A 19,622-nucleotide genomic window follows, 5' to 3' on the forward strand; every position below is an offset into this window, starting at 1 on the left:
TATACTGTAGATAAAGGTTTTATTTCAATTCTGCTGAGAGCTGCTTCTTAATGGATGCCAGCTGTTAGTTTTACGACGCATCAAAGTCTCCACAGCAGTATCTTAATTCTGGGTCAGAGGAGAAATTGTTGCTGGGATACTTAAAAGATTACCTCTAACTTTACTTCTCTCGTTTACTTAGCCGCCCGCTTCCCCCGCCCCCCAGGAAGGCATCTGTGTTTGATCTGAAGTGTAGCTGCCGTATTAATACAATATGTTTGGAAAGGGCTTGTGCATTCAACTCAACTAGCTTTTCTCTGAGTTACCCTTAAGAGCATGCAGTTTCCCTTTCATTTGTGGATCTCTCTGCCTTGTAGGACATGCTGTTTTGAAGTAGCATGCAAACATACCCATTTTGCAGCTGAGCCCAAATGTGCAAAAATGTAGAGGACAAGTAGTGTTCTTTAGATCTTCACAGACCATGAGGAATACCTCTCTTCTCCCATCTGCTACTAGAAAAGGTGCATAATGCGGGGGGCATGTACTATTGGTGGGGGGTGAGTAGCTAAAGTGATGTTGCAGGAGTGGCGAACTCCAGTTGAGGCGGAGAAGAGCTTTCCTTTCAATTACAAAGAAATGCATGCTGCAGAGAACAAGGAGCCGTAATCTGCGTGCCTGTTGGACACAGTGCACTAGAGAAACTGTTATACAACAACAGTAGCGCTTGTGTGAAATTAACCCCATGTTCTGGGCCATTGAGGGCTCTAGTATGCCGAATGCTTCAGATGCAACTCATGTACTTACGTTAAATTTGTGTGGCTTTTTGTTCACTAGTAAACATGGAGAATAAATGTAGTTTAGTAGTTGGGGCTAATTTGTCTAGCCCTACCTTTTTTTTTTTTTTTATTAAAGGGCTAATCTATCTTCCCTTCCCCTCCCTTTTCCTTTCCCCCACCCCCATTAGAACAGTCAGGATAAAACTACAGTAGCTCTTCTAGTAGTACAGAAAGATGCAACTGACTAAAACGGCTATGATGGTCTTCCAAGAACAAGTCAGAACAAGGGGTGAGTCTTTACTGCATGAGCTAAAAGCCACATGGCTCTTAGCCAAGGCCGTAGAGCAGACTCATTAATCTCTAAGTGATCTCGGTGCCACTAGAGGGGACAGAACACCACACCCAGAAGATGTGTGGGTTACGTGTGCATCTGTCCTGTCTCTTTAGAGTGTAGGTACGTTGAGACAGGGACTGTCTGTACAGTGCCTGCTGCCCGTTGGTACTGCTGTAAATCAACTACTCAAAAGGCTTGGCTGGTTTTGGCCGTGGGGTCAAGTCACTTTATGTAACCCAATTCAGTCCTCCTTGAGCAACAGCAATTCACCTGAGTCACTGCAGCTTGGTGCTGGAGTGAGGCGCGCAACACTGCTTCTTGCCAGAAGTCAGTTTTACAAATCTGGATTGTTCTCAGTAGAAGTCAACCTTCAGAGGAAAGCCAGACTTCTTACTGTTCATTGAAGAAGAAGTTATTTTTCAAAGTATGAGTAGGAAGAACTCATCTCAGCAGGGTAGGGCTGCCTTGGAGAGACTCTCTCTTTCAGTTAGGTGCCTTTTGGATATGCACTACCCCACATCTCATTCGCGCTGTCTCTTCTGCTTGTGGCACTTGCTCTGGCAATGCTGATGGGGTTGCTGGAAAGGCTAAATTGATACATCCCTTTTGGAATTCACATGGGCTGAAAAGGGGTGACCTGCAGTGATCAAAGTAGTAGAAATTGCCCTGGGTGAGTTGTTCTGGGCCTCCGTCTTGCTACTAATATCCAACAATTTTTTTTTTTTAGGTGCAGGATCAGCAATAAGACAAGATCCACATGAGTGAAAAGCAAAGGGGCAAAGTCTTGTGGAGCACCCCCAACTCCGCTTTTGTCTGGATATTGTCTACTTTGGAGTGTAAACTCTTACAGTATGTCTACACTGCAGTTAAAAACTCACTGCTAGCCTGTGCCAACTGACTCTGGCTCGCAGGCCTCAGGCTAAGGGGCTGTGTAAGTGCCTTGCGCTAGCTCTGCGACCTTCCTGCTATGCAGGGTCCTAGAGCCTGGGCTGCAGCCAGAGCTGAACTTCTACACCACAATTAACCAGCCTCTTAGCCCAATCCCCAAGAGCCTGAGTCAGCTAGCCCGGGCCAGCCACAATATCTACTGGTAACGTAGATGTACCATTTGAGGCCTGGCTTCCAACTGCACACTTCAGGGCACTGCATACATACAGGCTGCATGGCACTAGCCTTTAATCCCTGAAAGCTTTTGAGGGAGGAAGGTCTCATGGCCAGGACACTGGACTGGGTTCAAGAGACGTGTGTTCCATTCCTGTCTCTGCAACACCCTCTCTGTGTGACCACGGGCAGGTCACTTAACCTTCTCTCTTTTTCCACCTGTAAAATCAGGATAACACTAGTCTCCTTCACAGTGTAACTTAGCCTTGCAATCTCCCTGGTAAATGCATTGAGCTGCTTCGATGGAATCCTGTAAAGGTCCATTCTGTAAATGTCAATTTCTTCTGACCGTGGGGACTTTTTATCTAGCCTATCATATTAGGGCTGTGCGTGGGGCCTGACACCAGATGCATTCAGAGCAAGAACATACCGAATTCTCAACCATTCGAAGCCTTTCGCTTGACTGTGCAACAGCTTTGTTTGTTTGTAAACCTGTCTCTAACATCACTGCCCACCTATTGTGAACAGCAGCTGCCAGGTTCTTCACTAATAGCCATCGGGCAGGGTGTCCATAATGCTTGGTGCAATCACAGACCTGCTCTGGGATCTTTTTGCTGAGCCCTCTCTGTTACTCTCAGCAACACTCTTAGGAGGGAAGCGTGAGTTCTACTGAAGGCAGCGTTGGCTCTAGTGACACAAGTCACCTATCACGTTTAGGTTTTATATACCACGTCCCGTGCAGTGATGAGCTCTGTAAATTTTGCTGTTTGTTGTAAGTTGTGTTCTTCATAGAACCTCCGGACACATGATGCTCTAGAGACCTTGTTGCCATTCCATCGTCTCCTCCCCCTTCCCTCCTTGCTACCCGTTAACCTGCTTTGACACTGGATATTGTCCACTTGCAGTATTCCAGCACCTTTCCCTTTAGCCCTCTGATGCTTGGTATACCCCGAGCAAGGGCAGGAGTAAGAGTGCATGGCGCTTTACCTGTCAGCAAAACCACACCGGCTCTCCCATGAGGTGCTTAGTGTAAATTAGACACGTGCAACAAAGGACAGACAGAGGTGGGGGGTGGATTCATTCTGTGTTCTGCTTTGGTGCAGCAGGAGGCCGCATGGGGTGGAGGCGCTCTGCAAGGCTACTGGGAAGAAGCGTCTGAAGGCAGAGGATGGGTATACAGGAGGGGAGGGCAGATGCTTGACTTGCTAGCGGAGGGAGGTTGTCGGAAACAGGGAGCAAAGCGAGGAAGGCATGAAGGCTTTGGTAGGCGAAGACAAAGGTGGGGATGGAGCCATTTGAGGGCCATTGACATGAATAGGAGCCATGCTGCTCAATCCCCTAGTTGGCTCCGAGCACAGGACTCATCAAAGCATAAACAGAGCCTAGGGCATTTAGAAGGAGAGCCGCCAAGGGCTGCAGTGGAGCTGTGTAGCGCCTTGAAGGGGTGGACAAGGAATATGATTTTGGTGCAGAAAGAAATGGGGAAAGTAAATGGGTCGATGGGCCCCTCCTCTTCCACACGCCTCCTCCCCATCTCCATAGGTGTGGAGAGCTTCCCTCACTCCTCGTGGGCGCTGTATCCTGTCTTCTGTCCTATCACTCACTCTGTTCCCTAGACTAGCCACGTATTCATGTTGTGGTATCTGCAGTGGGACCAAACCCGTTCAGTTGACCTCTAGAGAGCGCACTGCTGGGATTAGGGTCACTGGGTGTTTGCTGAGTAGGCCAGTCTCGGGAATGTGCCAGATAGCAAACTTCTCCAGCTGGCAAGTAGAGTGGGCCTGCCGGTACTTTATGGAGCAGTGTCCTAAATTATATTTCCTGGCACATGCTGCATGGCCACTTCTCTGAGCACAGGATTGCACACCTGAGCAATGTCACCCCGACCGCCCCTGCTGCTGGGATCTGAGCACTGTCCCTTCTCAGCTTTGCTGTCTTTCCATCACCTGCTCCTGCTGCTGTCACCTCTAGTGGGGAAACCCCTATCCTTAGGAAGTGTGCCCCCCACACTCCCTACCATCTTTCCTCCCTCTCCGCTGCCGGAGTGACTATGGGAAGGGGACATGGCTTAGAAAGATTGTAGAGAAGCAGAAGTGCCACTGTAAAAATGGTCCCCAGCTTGTTCTGTGCCCCCCCCGCTCTGTTTATACCATGCCCCTGGATATGTGACTTTCTAAAGTTCCAGCTCACTGCTTTCCAGGTCACTAGCCATTCTTGATAATGAACACAGAGAAACAGCAGAATATCGCAAATGCTGGTTTCCAGGGTTACCTGTGTACCGCTGATAGCATGCAGGAAATTAAAACAATCTGTGATGGCAATATGTTATTGGCAACAGATGGCAGCTGTTGGGATATGAGTGTCCAAGGAAGGCATAAAAGCAAATGCAGCAGGCACGATTGTTGAATTTGTACATTAACCACTGAGTCACTTGAATACGAAAGCAAAGCTTTTAATGAAGTACAACGGTCACTGGACACCTTTTTGTTCTTCTATTAGACTTGCTCTTTTTATGGTATGGTCTAGAAGTTACATGGGGCTCTACTAAATGCTCAGTGTTAACCTGCATGGAGGCCCACAAATGGTGTGCGTGTTAGCAATTAGATGAGTTATTGCCATTATACTGGCCATATATCCCATTTAATTGTTAGCTTAGCCCTCTTCTTATTTAAAAGCTGGAGGTTGCTGCTGGAGTGTCTGGCAAAGTTCTCCCTGGCACGAGCAGAACAAATTACTGCCTCTGGAATTCACTTCACTGAGCTCTGCTTCGCTCCTGATTGAAAGGCGCTGTCTGACTCTTACCTCGGGGCCTTTTCTTAGCAGCCGTTTAATGTCTCCAAACACTCTGGCTTTTCAGAACACTCCTAGAAACAGCAGTGCCCTGCATGACCCTATGTAGCAGGGCACGCTCCTGGGAACAACCTGGGGAGTTGGCATGAGATTACTTAAACCAGAAGTAGACTGAGACTCAGGGCACCACTCTCCACTGCAAACAGCAAAGTCACCAGGCATAGCATTCAAACGGTGCCCATTTGGAACTAGAAGAGCCAAGTATTTGTCTTCCCGCCACCTGCTTGGATTTCCCCATTTAAAAAAAAAAAAATAACAACCCTTATCTTTGGGGGTGGGATGTGCAGCTAAGTTGGGGTATCCATCTGTAAGCCTGTTGGCTCTGCCCCATGCAATAAATCTTCTGGGAGAGCATAAGAAGCCAGATAGGCAAGACTGTCAGTTTCTTATAGAACTATAAACCCAGTACTGATCTTGCTAAGGCACTGAGAACGAGCTCGGGACATTCTAACCAGCTGCTGCCTTTATAGAGGCCTAACTCTGTTGCAGGGCACATGATGAAACTTGGGAAGGAGGAAGTATCTTGTCAGACTGTGAAAACTGACCTAGAAGATGCCTTGGTGTGTTTAATTGCCTTTCTCCTCACCTTGCCCTCTTTGGTGATACTTTTCAAGCGTATGGAGACCCTTTGCCTCTCCTCTGAACCCTAGACCAGTTTGACCTCACAAAGTGGTGCATGCAGGAGCCTATGCAACATGAGAGGATCCTTAGAACTGTGCCTTCTTCAGTATTGATTGTAATAGACATACAATATGTCAACACACCCATCGGAGGTATGACTGCAACATATGTAGACATACCCAAGCTAGCTTTGATCTAACTCAAATAACAACAGCAGTGAAGCCATGGCAGCGCAGGCTTGGATACCTACCTAGGGTCCGGGGTGGGCTTGTACAGCCTGCGTTGCCACAACTTCCATGCTGTTGTTGGAGTTCGCTAGATCAAAGCTAGCTTGTGACGTCTACACATGCTACAGTCACACCTCCAACTGCCATGTACACATACCCTATTCTTTACGTTCTAGGTTTCTTTTCTCATTCCCACCAACCAGTGGATGTGTTTTGTCCTCTGAACAAATTAGTTTATCATTAATGACTCTTATTAAAGACAAATTGTGTCTGTGAAGTCTGACATTGCACTGTTGCAGTTATAGGACAAGTGACCCTGTACCAATCAAACTGGATCCTTAGTCTCTGCTTAATGGATGCAATTCAGGGCCTACATTCCATAGTCTTAAGAATTGCCAAGAGCTTGTTTGGCTAAGGTGTTCCTGGTGAAAGGGGTCAGAAAACCTAGAATTCCCCATGTTTTGCATGTTGTGAATAATTTATATATAATCTGCAAACATTTAATTCCAGATGTCCTGAATGATGCCATATTTGATGAAGATCATGATGAGATGGTAATTGTAAAGGACATAGACATGTTCTCATTGTGTGAACATCACCTGGTTCCATTCGTTGGAAAGGTAACTACCTCACAAAACAGATACTGCAGTGTAAACTATAATTTAAATCTCTCATTCATGTGTGTTTCTAGTAACTGTCTTTTTTTTTTTAAGCTGTAACTATATGCAGCCACTTACTATCTAGAATCATAGCAATCTTCAAAATACAAATTCTAAAGATCACCTTTATGCAAGTTTTATATGATTTAAGACCCTAGCATATAGTGCTCAACCTTTATCAGTCTAATAGTTTCTGACGTTTTGTATCGAAGCTCTTCATGAAGCAGCAGCAAGCCTTCAGGGCAGACATCTTGATATTAAACCAATGCACCTCAGACATCGGCTTTGATCCGTAACAGATTACAGTAACAATTTGAAAAGCCAGCTGGTGCATTTTCGTCACGGTTACCGCTGCAGACTGTGCAAACCTTGGATTAGTGTGCTCTTTTAAATGAATAGTCGGGCCTAGATTTCCAAGAGTGACTAGTGATTTTAGATGCCCAAACTGTGACAGCCTAACGGGGCCTCAATTCCAGACAGTGCTGAGCACCCACCCTTTGAAAATCAGGCCTCTTTTAAAAGGTCTCAAGTTGGACACTTCAAAACTGAGGCCTTCTGTCTAAAGATCTTGGTCTCTGTGCTGCTACATTTGATGCCCATGTCAGCCCCAGAAGTACCAGAGGATGGAGCATCTGCACTGCAGTGTCTCCCCATGAAGCACACTTGAGCTGTAGAGATGCAGGTGTTCCCATAGCCTGTAAAATTCTATCCATGCCATTTGTGTTCCCAAATATATTTTCTTGTAAAATAAAATACCTGCAGAGAAGCCCAGTTATGTATGTCTCCTAGAGGGTGCCATCTCATTCTTGTCTCCTCCCCCCACTCTGCTATATTGCTGGTATTTAATTCTGGAAAGTAAGAGTCTCCTTTCTGTTCTGGCTTTCTATTTGCCTATACTTTGGTTACTGTGTAGGATGTATGTGCGTCTTTCTCATTATTCTCGGGCATTCTGTAAATTATTTTTACATCTAGAAGTTTAGCCTGTGTGGGTTGGAGAAATCCCAAACACCGAACCAGTCCTTTTGCTATGTTCTCTCCCCTTGGGGTGTCTGGACCTTGATTGTCACAGAAGATTAGCTAAATGACTTGGTGTGCTTCTAAGGATTGTTAGACTAGCCATTCTCCTGTTGGGTACATCAAACATGCTGCAAATGCTCTTCAACAAATGATGTATTTGTAGCTCTGTCTGAAAATTCACAGTTAAGCTGTTCTCTCCAGGCAACAAAAGTCATTGCTTGTTTTCAAGTAACTACTGCAAAACCATGTCTCTTACTTTGATCTGAAATGTTTCGTGTCTTTCAGGTGTCAGTTGGTTGATTACCCAACAGAAAAGTGATAGGACTGATCAAATTAGCCAGGTAATTAGGTGGTATTATGATACCTATAGCCACAGGTACAGCAAAATAGGATTCTGAAAGACCAGACTTCCAGGCAAAATTATACAAAATAACCCTACACTGACCCTTTCCGACTGCTCTATCTTGGCAAACGCATCCTTTGCTACAATGGCACACCAAATGGGTCATCTGTAATCTGCTCTAACTATAAATCCACTTTAATACGGTAGCTTCTTTCACAACTCTGAACACATGTTTTCTCAGCACAAATCTGAAAAATTTTGTCACTGCTTTTAGGACAGTGTTTAATAATGAGAACTCTACTGTTTCAATATTGTCTATTTACCTATTAAACATGAATGCTCAGACAATAAATGCATATTTGAACAGGATGGAGGATGGCTTTAATTTCATTGGTCTTCTGCAGTATCGGTGTCCCAAGAGTTGTCCCTTAATTCTTTTTTTCAAGTGCATTTCAGTTTGCACACTAAGCGCTTCTTCCCATATGAGCTTTCCAGCTAAAGGAAAAAGGATAGTCTTTCTTCAAAAGATTTTTTTTTTTTAATTCATTGAAAGAAGGCTGCATTTATTTTAGTTTAACTTTTCTGTGCTGAGTAATGCTAAAACAATCTCTCTGTTGCACCTGACTTAAATTCTGCATGTTAGTGTGTAAGCCATTCTAACACTTGGTGTATAAGTTGTGATTTCTTCCAAAGTACTTACCTACTTTAAAAAAAGATACTGAACTCACCAGGCACTCTCACTCTCTGCTTGCTCTTTAATCTTTCAGACTTGCATGGTCGCATGTCCTCCCCCTATGCTAAAGATTCTGGATTTGAAACAGGAGTGGGTCTAAAAGTTTGACATGAAGCAAATGCATATTTCAGAAAGTATGCGTGAGTGTTAAAGCTGTCTTGAAGAGTATTTTGATCCAGTTAATGGTTTGTTCCCCTTTCTCTAGGTACATATAGGTTATCTTCCTAACAAACAAGTCCTTGGTCTCAGCAAGCTTGCTAGGTAAGTGCTAATTTAATGAAAGCGATGCTAATTTGTAAAAAGGATTCCAGGCTGTGTTAAGTGTGCTGATCTGTAATCTGGTCCCCTTCTAAAGTACAGCAGACGGTAGCAGTATCTCATGTTCTGGATTTGGGTTTACAGCAATCCTTCTTGCTAAGACTACTGGAAAACAAAAGCTAAATTGCAACTCCTTATTACTTTAAACCACACCTTGGGAGTGTGCAGATTGGGGACAGATTCATAATTTTGCTGAAGACTACTCAAAAACACTGGTGTATAGGATATACGAAGAACCTCAGAGTTGCAAACGGACCAGTGAACCACACACCTCACTTAGAACCATTAAGTACACAATCAGGCAGCAGCAGAGACCAAAAAAAAAAAAAAAAAACCCCAAAAAACCCCCAACCAAAAAAGGGCAAGTACAGTACTGTATTAACCATAAACTACTTAAAAAAAAAAAAAAAAAAAAAAAAAAGGGAAAAAGGAAAAAAGAAAAAAGGAGGAAAGCAGCATTTTTCTTCTGCATAGTAAAATTTCCAAGCTGTATTACGTCAGTGTTCATTGGCTGTTTGTAAACCTTTGAAAGAACAACCATAATGTTTTGTTCAGAGTTACGAACATTTCAGAGTTACGAACAACCTCCATTCTCAATGTGTTCATACCTCTTGAGGTTCTACTGTGCAAAAGTGATGGCAAGTGATTATTTTAGGGAGCACCAGTCTTTGGAAGGCAGGCAAATAAGCCCACTAAGGTTGATCATCTGTTTGCTTGGACACTGCATTATACGATCAAACTCCAGAACTTGTGAATGGTAAACAAACGTGATTTAAAACTAACTCTTTCTGGATTATGTTCATGATTTGAATCTAAGACTTTCATATCTACATCAGTTGACTCTTCAATTAAATCTGACATTTTTGTTTCACTATAACCTGCAGTGAACAAGCCTAGAGATGGATTTTATGGATGAATTTCAGATTAGGGACCAAAGTAATTATGATGCATTTCAGAAACCTATTTGTTGTCGCATAAAAAGCTTTCCCCCAGCATGTGGCCTTATGTCAAGTGCTGTGCTGAATCAGTTGTAGCAAAAGTGGCATTTATGGAGTGATAATGTAGCAAATATGCCATTTAGTGGAGACAAGAATAGAAGGTTCTCTTCTGGAAAAAAAACTCTGAAGAAGTTGGCTGTTGTTTGGAAAGACTATGTAGGAGTTCATTTATTCTCCTTCTGATACATGTGTAAATCCTCTGTAGCTCCCAATAGCACTAATGAGAGTTAAACTTGTAAATCAGCAGGCATGCTGGGTTTTCTTAGCAGGGAGGGAGTGGGTCAAATATGCCACTAAAGCACTTTAAATGCAGCTGGTCCCATTTTGCACTTTGTTTGCATAAGAATGAATCTGATTCAGAGCTGGAGAGAGACCCTTATACCATGAACAAGCAATCTTTGTTAAAATAACCTCAGATTGCAGGATGCTCATCAGTCCACATGTTCTATCTCACATGGTCTGGCCGCTAGAAAAGCTGAACTTTGCCCTAAGTAACCGGCTCAGGCAGACTGTTCAAAAGACTCTGGAAGTTGTGTTGTATTTCACTGGCACAAAACTCTGCGTGTCTGTATGTAGCATGCATTGTAGAAACGCAGGATGAGAATTTGTTGAGCTATTTTCAGCATCTCCACTCTGTATCTTTCTGTTTACCTGGACAAAAGCTTGTGGCATACAATTTTGTTTTTCTTTCATTGCCACTTAGTACTAGAAACCTTTCTGATGAGTCGCATTTCATGATTCATCTCTTCTGTTGATCAGCACTCTTGTGGCTGGAACTTCAAGAATAACTTGTTTGTTGTTATTTTTGAGTAGGGTTTCTGAAGGTGAGTGTTCTTACTAAAAGTATTCTCTAACATTTTACAGACCTTTATTTATCGAAGGGTTTTTAATTTTTGACATTTTCAAACTGCTCAGGATCACAACTGAAATATAAATCAATTGGATTGATTGAGTTTACATTTGTCTGCAATTGTCTCTGAATTGCAGTGGTACAAAGGAAAAGGAGTACTTGTGGCACCTTAGAGACTAACAATTTTATGAGCATGAGCTACAGCTCACGAAAGCTTATGCTGAAATAAATTTGTTAGTCTCTAAGGTGCCATAAGTACTCCTTTTCTTTTTGCGAATACAGACTAACACAGCTGCTACTCTGAAACCAGTGGTACAAAGGAACTATCAATTTAAGAATCACTTGTCTTGAATGATTCGTAATAGAGATGGCAATACAGTGCTAAAAGTGTATAATTTTCTTCCCATCTCTCTTAGCAATCGGTATAGAAACACACTGTTGGGTTTGTAATATTGACCTGTTGTATGATTTCAGGCTCTGATCCTGTCCTTAGGAAGTCATTGAAAATGATGGGGATTTCACACTGGCAAAAGATTAGAATCTTAGATTGCAAAATATTATTCAGAGTCCTAATTTGTTTTCAAAACCTGTGGTAAAAAACAGACTGGATGACCAAAAAGTATATCCCTTCCTTGCCCTATTTAATGCAACCTAGGGCTCAAATGAAGATTTGTGAGGCTACTGGTGCTGTGGGTCTAATCTATACTAATAGGATTAGTCTAATGAGTTTGTATAGTCAAGGATGACCTGTGTTCAGTAAACAAACACCTTTCTCTGGATTTTAAAAACATGGCTTGCAAATAATCCTGTTACAAATATAAATGTACTTTCAGATCCTCTTCTAGTCGAAGGCTAAGAATATTTGTCAACATCAATTTTTTTTACATTTGTTTTTCAATATTTCCTATCAGTGTTGGTGCTACTTTCTGTAAACTGACTGGTAACACACCCCTTGCTCTTCAGTAAAGGGGCTTATTTTGTGAAAACCCTTCCTCTGAAAATGATGCTCTCTTGCTTTTTCACAAGTGTCTAATTAATGGCCTAGGCAGGGCAATGTGTGTCTGGTTTCTGTCTAGACTGACAAGACCAATATAAAAGCCTTGTACAGAAGCTTCTTGACATAGCCAATGGGCTATTTTATTAAGCATTCAGGATTTGCATACATAACTACTCCTTCACCATGTTGAAGTTTTGTCTCTCTAAATGTATAGATTACAGTATTATATGGATGCACCACCCCACTGCCTGCATGATAACACTGTCCCGGAAGTGGGTTAAATCTGCAGTCCAACTGAAAAGCAGTATTAAGATCCCTGTATTTATTTTTTTTAATTAAATAGTGGTGGTTATCAGCATGGCCCTTGGAGCATATCCCTTGGGTTAAAAGTACCGAAACCAATCCCAATATCAAACACCTGTTGCCTTGAAGTTCAGATGGGCCCAGTCTATAGCCTTGAAGGTACAAAAAGAAAAGGAGTACTTGTGGCACCTTAGAGACTAACCAATTTATTTGAGCATAAGCTTTTGTGAGCTACAGCTCACTCATGAAAGCTTATGCTCAAATAAATTGGTTAGTCTCTAAGGTGCCACAAGTACTCCTTTTCTCTTTGCGAATACAGACTAACACAGCTGTTACTCTGAAACTTTAAGGTACAGTGTGTTGTAGCTTCCAGGAACAGCCTTGGGGAGCCTTCGTTTGATGCCTGACTCCATTGCAAAATCCCCAAATAAAGCTATTGTAAAGGATGCTACAGAACTAATGGGTCACAGACCAGGCCCTTCAAAAGCAACAGCCAAACGAAAAGCCACGGGGAGCTGGAAGAGACCACAGTTTGTTACACCAGGAAGGATGATACATCTGCTGCTGTATCCTGTTGCAGGCTGGGAGAGTGACCAGCTGCTGTAAACAACCTTGTCATTTAAGAAATGCAGGCCAGATGCTAAGCTGCCATGAGGATTTGCTTTCCCAGCAGACACTGGGGCAGATCATTAGCATGGCTTTTTACACGCTTAAACATTCACCGTGTGACCACTGTTAAATCCTCACGTAGGAGGTGCAATTGTAACCTTTGGATGGGCTAGAGTTCACTTCGTTTCTGGTCTCCAGTGCCTTAAAAAAAACTCCAACTCCCATAGAAAGTAGCTGGAGACCCAGAGTTCAGTCTGTAAGGATTTTCAGCAAGGATTGCACAGGGTCAACCACACCACATTCAAGTCCCAAAAGGAACTAAAGAAATTAATTTAATTAAATAACTTTATAAAGTCTTATGATAAAGAAACAAATAATATAATTTTTACAGCACGACATGGCTATTTTATAACCCACAGACTTTACCTTCACAGTTATACCTAAACGTAAATAAAGAAAACAAATTAAAATTTTGAACAGTTCAGGCCCCACAGAAATATAGGGAGAAGAAACTGAGAGTTCACCTAAGTCTCAGTTAGAGTCTTCAATCACCAAATCTATACAGTCTTCTGAGTCTAAAACATCTTCCCTCCACTTGCTTGTAGGACTCTTCAGTTGGAATTAGGGTGACCAGACAGCAAATGTCAAAAATCGGGACAGGAAGTGGGGGGTAATAGGAGCCTATATAAGAAAAAGACCCAAAAATCAGGACTGTCCCTATAAAATTGGGACATCTGGTCACCCTAGTTGGAATCCACGCAGACTCTTCCTCTGCCGAAATCACTGCTAGCCAGTTCGCTAACTCATTAACCAACCACTCAGTTAAGTGTATAGATTTAAAGAAAACCCTGTTACAAGAAAGTACAAAACCGAGACCAGCAAAATAGAAATGACTCTTTCCCCATGGCTACATTTAAAGCAAGGTTGGTGACTCAGACAAGTGGAGACAATTTAACTAGAACAGTTTGGCTAAAATCAAAACATTCAAAGCATACACTTAAAATAGAAGTTATTTTTCCCTTCCAATTTCCCCTGGCTATCATTAGCATTACCAGGCTTCCCTGTCAGAGGGTTCACAATATACTAACCTGCTGCAAAATGTTTCAGAGTTCAGGACAACAGCCTGCTTCCTGCTCCTGGGCTCAGCTTCTCCCAACTCACACAGGGCACACAGCCTTTTGCAAAGCAGCTACGCCGACCACTTGCCCACAGGGAGTCTGACCCCGGCAACAGGGAACCTATTGGAGCAGACCCAAAACTGCCACACCCAATTCCAGAAGCTTCTAGATGTGGAGTGCTTAATCTGCCTAGCAACAATGACCCAGACACAACTCATAGCTACCTCTGCCCAATGGGTCTCTTAAAGAGAGATCTCCCTAGTAGGCACATGGCTTACACAATAACCAAGATTTTGTTTCTTTCTAGGATTGTGGAGATATACAGTAGAAGACTACAGGGTAAATAGACTCTTTTATTCTTCTAGAGAACACTACCACATACGTCATCACTTTCGGGGGGAAGCAGGCCAGGGTATGTCCCATAGGCAGATCACTACAGCAGGGCTGTATCTGGGCAGATTTTCAATGGGGGTCGTGATCCAGACATTTCAAGTCCTGTCCTATGTTTTCTAACTTGCCGTTATCCTGAAAAGCAGAGTCTCCCCATGAAAACTGACTCCGGCTATGAGACCGACTCAAGGGAAAGGTGCTAGTTAAAGTAGAACTGCCGGGACCAAGTGAGGTCACTGGCAGTTTGGGGGCTGTCCTGCTGTCCAGAGGGATGGCTCCAAGAGGTAGAATTCAAGAGCCGTTGTGGTACTGAAGATACTGTATGTTGAATCCTAAAAGAAATATCCAAGCCAGGATGAAACATGGGCAAAGGACAATAGCCATCCTCAGAGATGAGCCACGTTCCCAGGCACTTCTAAGAACCACACAGCTACTAAAGAAACTGAGGTTGCTCACAAGGGCTGTATTCTCAGCCTTCGTAATTCCCATTAGATGTTTCTATCTTTCCTGTTCCCCTTCTTGTCTCATGATGGTCTTTTTATCCCAATTGCCCCACTATGTTTTCGTCCTAAAACCACTACAGGAGGAGGAGGAGAACTGCTCTTGGCTCTGGATGCAGGTCAGGTTGGGTTCAGCCTGAGCCCTCCTGACTCACTGTTCTGTGACTAGACTTGACCTATTCTTGGTGGCAAAGTTCTCAAGATGGTTTTATAGGCAGCAGGGGCCAGCATGGCAGCACCAGGTGAATATAGGTGAATATAGGACACAAGAACTCTAGACTGCAGGAGATTGTGGCACGTCACTATTCTGCAAAGCTTTAACTTGCACGCTTAAAAAATTCCTTAACACACAAAAGGAAAACCGCAGATATCTTGCCCTATGTCAAAGAAATGAACATGTGAAAACCACTGTGCAAGAAAACCAAACTTAATGGAGTGTGCAGATTTTGCATAAGTCATGGCGCTACATACAGACTCCTGCATGCACGTATGAAAGTAAAAAATAAGGCTTCCCATACCCAACTATATGAGAGAAGCCTGCACTAACATTCCCCCAAGCTACATATCCAGGAAGTACAGAGTTTGAGGGCAGTTCCTCTTGGAAACAGGCATATGCTGTTGAATAGTGTCACTTTTCCTCTCCATGAGATACAGCCACACACGGCTATTGTTTCTGTGTCTGCCTCTGAACTCCCTGTTGTCTCTACAGTTCAGGAGCGCCTTACAAAACAAATTGCAGTAGCCATCACAGAAGCCTTGCAGCCTACTGGAGTTGGAGTGGTTATTGAAGCGACGTAAGTGACCATATACACTGCTGTTTTCTGTAGTAACATAATGGTGCTGGGTATTGCCCCAGCAAGGAGGATACACGGCAACCTGCCAAAATGTATTCCTCGTGCGTTGCCTCTCTCACTTCTACAGCTAGCATATCATGCCCCATGCGTACAACGGAACCATATAACAGTTTGGCCAATGTGCTATAATGCGGGAGTACCTCCGCCAGCATTGTATCTTGGCCAGTCAGCATGCCATGGTAGTGGATTGGAGCCTGTGCACTGCGGGGGGGGTCTTGTTACCTTACCTCATGGTGGCAGCTGATTGCTTAGCCAGCAATTCAAAATAGATCCTTAAACATGGATCCATTGTGATGACTAATTTTCTGTCATCATTACATGCTGAAGACTTCCAGGAGCAGATCTTGGCTCCAATCTAGAAACAAACATTTTGGTGTGATCGGCCTAGCATGAATACACAGCACTTTAGGTGAGGTTTTCAGAAGGCTCCTAAGAATTAGGAAGGCCAGTGCCACTGACAGGGATCAGGAGCTCCTTTGAAAATTCCAGCCTTGGGCCTTTTCCCAGACTCTGCCTTAAGTGGATTATCTGAAATGCTTGCAATTTAAACCTAGCACTGGGAAACGATTGTCCCCTGCTTCTCATAGCAATACTCAAGCCTGCCTGATTTCCACTCTTCCCCTTTTCTTTCTTCTAGACACATGTGCATGGTAATGCGCGGGGTGCAGAAGATGAACAGTAAAACGGTCACAAGCACAATGTTGGGTGTATTCCGGGAGGATGCAAAGACTCGGGAAGAGTTCTTAACCCTCATCCGAAGCTGAAGCAGTGCCACTTGCCGAATGCTCTCTGCAGGTCGCACTGTCTGTGCCGCTGTCTGTTCTTAACTCTTTGTGCAGCTCGTTTTTAACTACGTCGTGCGTTTTAATATGTGCAGTGAAAGAATTTTGACGGTAAGTCAAAAATGTAACCGTGAGGTAGGCCCTATGGATATCTATGCTGTCTCTTGTGTCACAGGATAACCCAGCTACCGATAGTTTTTAAATATACTTGCTCAATCTAGACTACAATTTATTGCCATTGAGAAAAACAGCAGATGGGGGGAAGTGAAAAGAGGTTCTTTATCAATACTAGAACTTTGTTCGGCAGGTTATATACAACACAGCATAGGAAATATTGAAAGGCTACAGATCTTTGCAAGGTAATCTACGTGCCACGTATACTGCCTCATATCCCTAACAGGAAGCTCTTGAATGATCTCCACTGACATGTCAGGATTCGTACTGTACCATTAATCGCAAATCTTCTGATATGTCGGTTTCAGTCTTTGAACATGCATGTCCTACCTTTTTATGTGACAATCTGGTGACAGTTGTATTTTGTTAGTATTCACCTTCTCTCCTTTGTGGCTTTAGTCTGTTACAAAGGCATATTGTTATCTTGCTAGTCTCAACATGCAGGGAATTAATTTCAACAATTCAGGGGGGGCAGTCTTATCTCTGTCTGCAGGGGTTTGTGCACCTTCCCCTCTGTGCCTCAAAATGAGAATATTATGCCACTGTAACTGTAGCAGTCACTTTATATAAATTACTGTTTGAGTTTTCAAAGAGCTAACGAATCCAAACAGAGTTTTAACCGTTTTAGATCATTTTGAGTTTGCTTTCCTGGATTTTCCAGGTCTTAACTGGGCTAGATGACTAAATTACACACACACAATATTTGAGTAAAAATTTCCCTTAGGAAAACTACACATGGGGAAATTAATCCAGAATAAAATAGGTTGTGAATTTAAAAGTGAATTAACTGTTCCTGATTAACTCCACGTGTGGACACTCTTATTCCACAATAAGAGTGCCTTATTCCAAATAATTTTAATCCACTTCCATGATGCTCTTATTGTGGAATTAATCAGGACTAGACAAGCTCTTCCAATATTTCAAACTTGTAATCTTTTCCAACTCAATGGATCAAAGCCTGGGAACTGAAGTGACTGCTGAACTCTGCATACCAGACACGTCTTTTCTGATGGAACATAATTCCATGTCAGTGTAGCCCTGTAAATACATTAGTATGAACTGTTCCGCTGTTGTTCCTCTTTCATGAGGGCAACTGAGCAAAGAACTTCCCAGGAGAGCAAAATGAGTTAAACATATTTTCTGAAACCTCGGCATGTGAAGCAGGCAGTTAATGGGACTTGATTTAATGTATTAAATTATTAGGAAAATGTAATGAGTGTGTTGTAACTCTTAATTGGGACAATACGGTGCACAAATCAAAATCACCCACTTGCTTCTGAAACCAACGGCAAGACCCACAAAATGCCATGCAGACTTTCAAAGAGCGAGAGTCCAAATTCATATAGCACACTGTCTCTGTCGGTGTGAATGTAAAATCTCTACTATAGGCTAAACTAAAAGGTGTGAGCTGTGAGCTTTGACCTTGAGTCAGCAAATTATTGCTCATTTATGCACAGGTCATTAATGCCCCTTTTCATCCTGTGCCGAAAGGAAACTAAAAGTATTTTATCATCAGGCCTGTAGCTCTGCAACAGGGTGAATGTGATAATCAAACACTGCCCTTCCCTAACTGTCACACTTCGATTGCCAGCAATCCCCCAAAATGTATGGATAAAGTTAGTGTCTTTACTCACTCACACTAAGACATTCAAAGTATTAATAAAAAAAACTCTACAATATTCTGAAAACACTAACCTCACTACTCTAGCGTGGGGCACTCTAGAAGTGCCTTTCTATTACAGCAGGCAAACTATTCTGAATCAATCAGTGTTGCACAGAATAAATCCAGAGTTACTCATCGAATTCCCTCCCTCCCCCCAGTAATATTGCCTCAGATCTACAGCAGTGGTTCTGGGAGCAGCATTGGGTCCTTGAGTTCAATATATTTTTTAAATATGCTAATTAAGAAGCCTTAAATCACTCTAGTCTGGAATCCAGAGTCAGATTTGTTCTCTCTCCTAGTGCAGCAGCTCTAGAAAGAACTTGAGCACCAAAGCGTTTTACACACAGATACATTTTCCTGTGATCACATGCTTGCTTTGAAACTGTCAAGTCTCTAAAGCACAGTCTTAGGCCAGGTCTACGCTACAAAGTTGTCGATACAGCCATGTTGGTCAGAGGAGTGAAAAAACCACACCCCCTCGCTGATGTAACTATGCTGGCAAAACGGCCAGTGTAGACACAGCTATACTGACAAATGCAGGATGGGTCTTCAAATTATTGGGGTGCCACAACAGAGTAGTTCTGTCGGGGGAGGGATAGCTCAGTGGTTTGAGCATTGGCCTGCTAAATCCAGCGTTGTGACTTCAATCCTTGAGGGGGCCATTTAGGGATCTGGGGCAAAAATAAGGGACAGTACTTGATCCTGCTGTGAAGGCAGGGGACTGGGCTTGATGAGGTCCATTCTAGTTCTATGAGACAGGTATATCTCCATATATTTTTTTTTAAATGTCCTTTAGGGAGGGGTATTGCTAAACGACCAGGAAAACTCTGTCCGTATATACTGTGTCTACAGTAAGGGGATATATCAGTATAGCTGTAGTGGGAGAGCCTATGTAGGGTAGACTAGCCCTTACTTTTCTAGAGGTAACAGAAGGGGTTGTGTTTTTAACCACTTATCTCTATTAAGGATAAAGTCCACGTTACACCACCACGCTTCATTATTTACGTCATCATGATCTGTAGTCCTTGAAACATACCTCTATGTACATGTGGCCTTGGATTTTGTTCAGATGTTTGTAGGATTTGGTGCATTTTGGAACACTTTGACTCCAATGAGTTTTAACTACATCCAGTGTATATATGTACACTACACAGTCTGCTATTGTACCCCATAAAAGTCTATTGAGTTTAAAACATTACAGTATTATCCTTTGGAATGTATTAGCGTGGCTTGCAACTGTATGAGATTACACCATCCAGCTTGTACACAGAGCAGCAGCATAAATATAAACAAGGGACAGAGGGGTGGAGTGTGCTCCAGCTTTAGCAAAACTTTTTAGGAGGGGGAGAGAAGCTGCAGCTGCTGTTTCCATCTAGCTTAGGCTTTGCTTTCTTTTCCCATCACCTCCTCTCTTGGGACTACCCCT

At 43.0% G+C, this 19,622-nt stretch overlaps 1 protein-coding gene across 1 annotated transcript in view; it reads left to right on the forward strand.

Annotated features, from left to right (window-relative positions):
* GCH1 (GTP cyclohydrolase 1) overlaps window positions 1-19,391 on the forward strand; it is a 31,360-nt gene extending 11,969 nt beyond the window's left edge. Inside the window, exons 2-6 of the mRNA XM_007062699.4 lie at window positions 6,399-6,508; window positions 8,846-8,901; window positions 14,141-14,172; window positions 15,433-15,517; window positions 16,215-19,391. Of these exons, the coding sequence (XP_007062761.1) occupies window positions 6,399-6,508; window positions 8,846-8,901; window positions 14,141-14,172; window positions 15,433-15,517; window positions 16,215-16,341 (410 nt within the window). The 3' untranslated portion in view covers window positions 16,342-19,391. The remainder of the gene's footprint in view (window positions 1-6,398; window positions 6,509-8,845; window positions 8,902-14,140; window positions 14,173-15,432; window positions 15,518-16,214) is intronic.
* The last annotated feature ends 231 nt before the right edge of the window (window positions 19,392-19,622 follow it).

This window comes from Chelonia mydas, chromosome 6 (assembly GCF_015237465.2).
Source record: "Chelonia mydas isolate rCheMyd1 chromosome 6, rCheMyd1.pri.v2, whole genome shotgun sequence".
Lineage (NCBI taxonomy): Eukaryota > Metazoa > Chordata > Testudines > Cheloniidae > Chelonia > Chelonia mydas.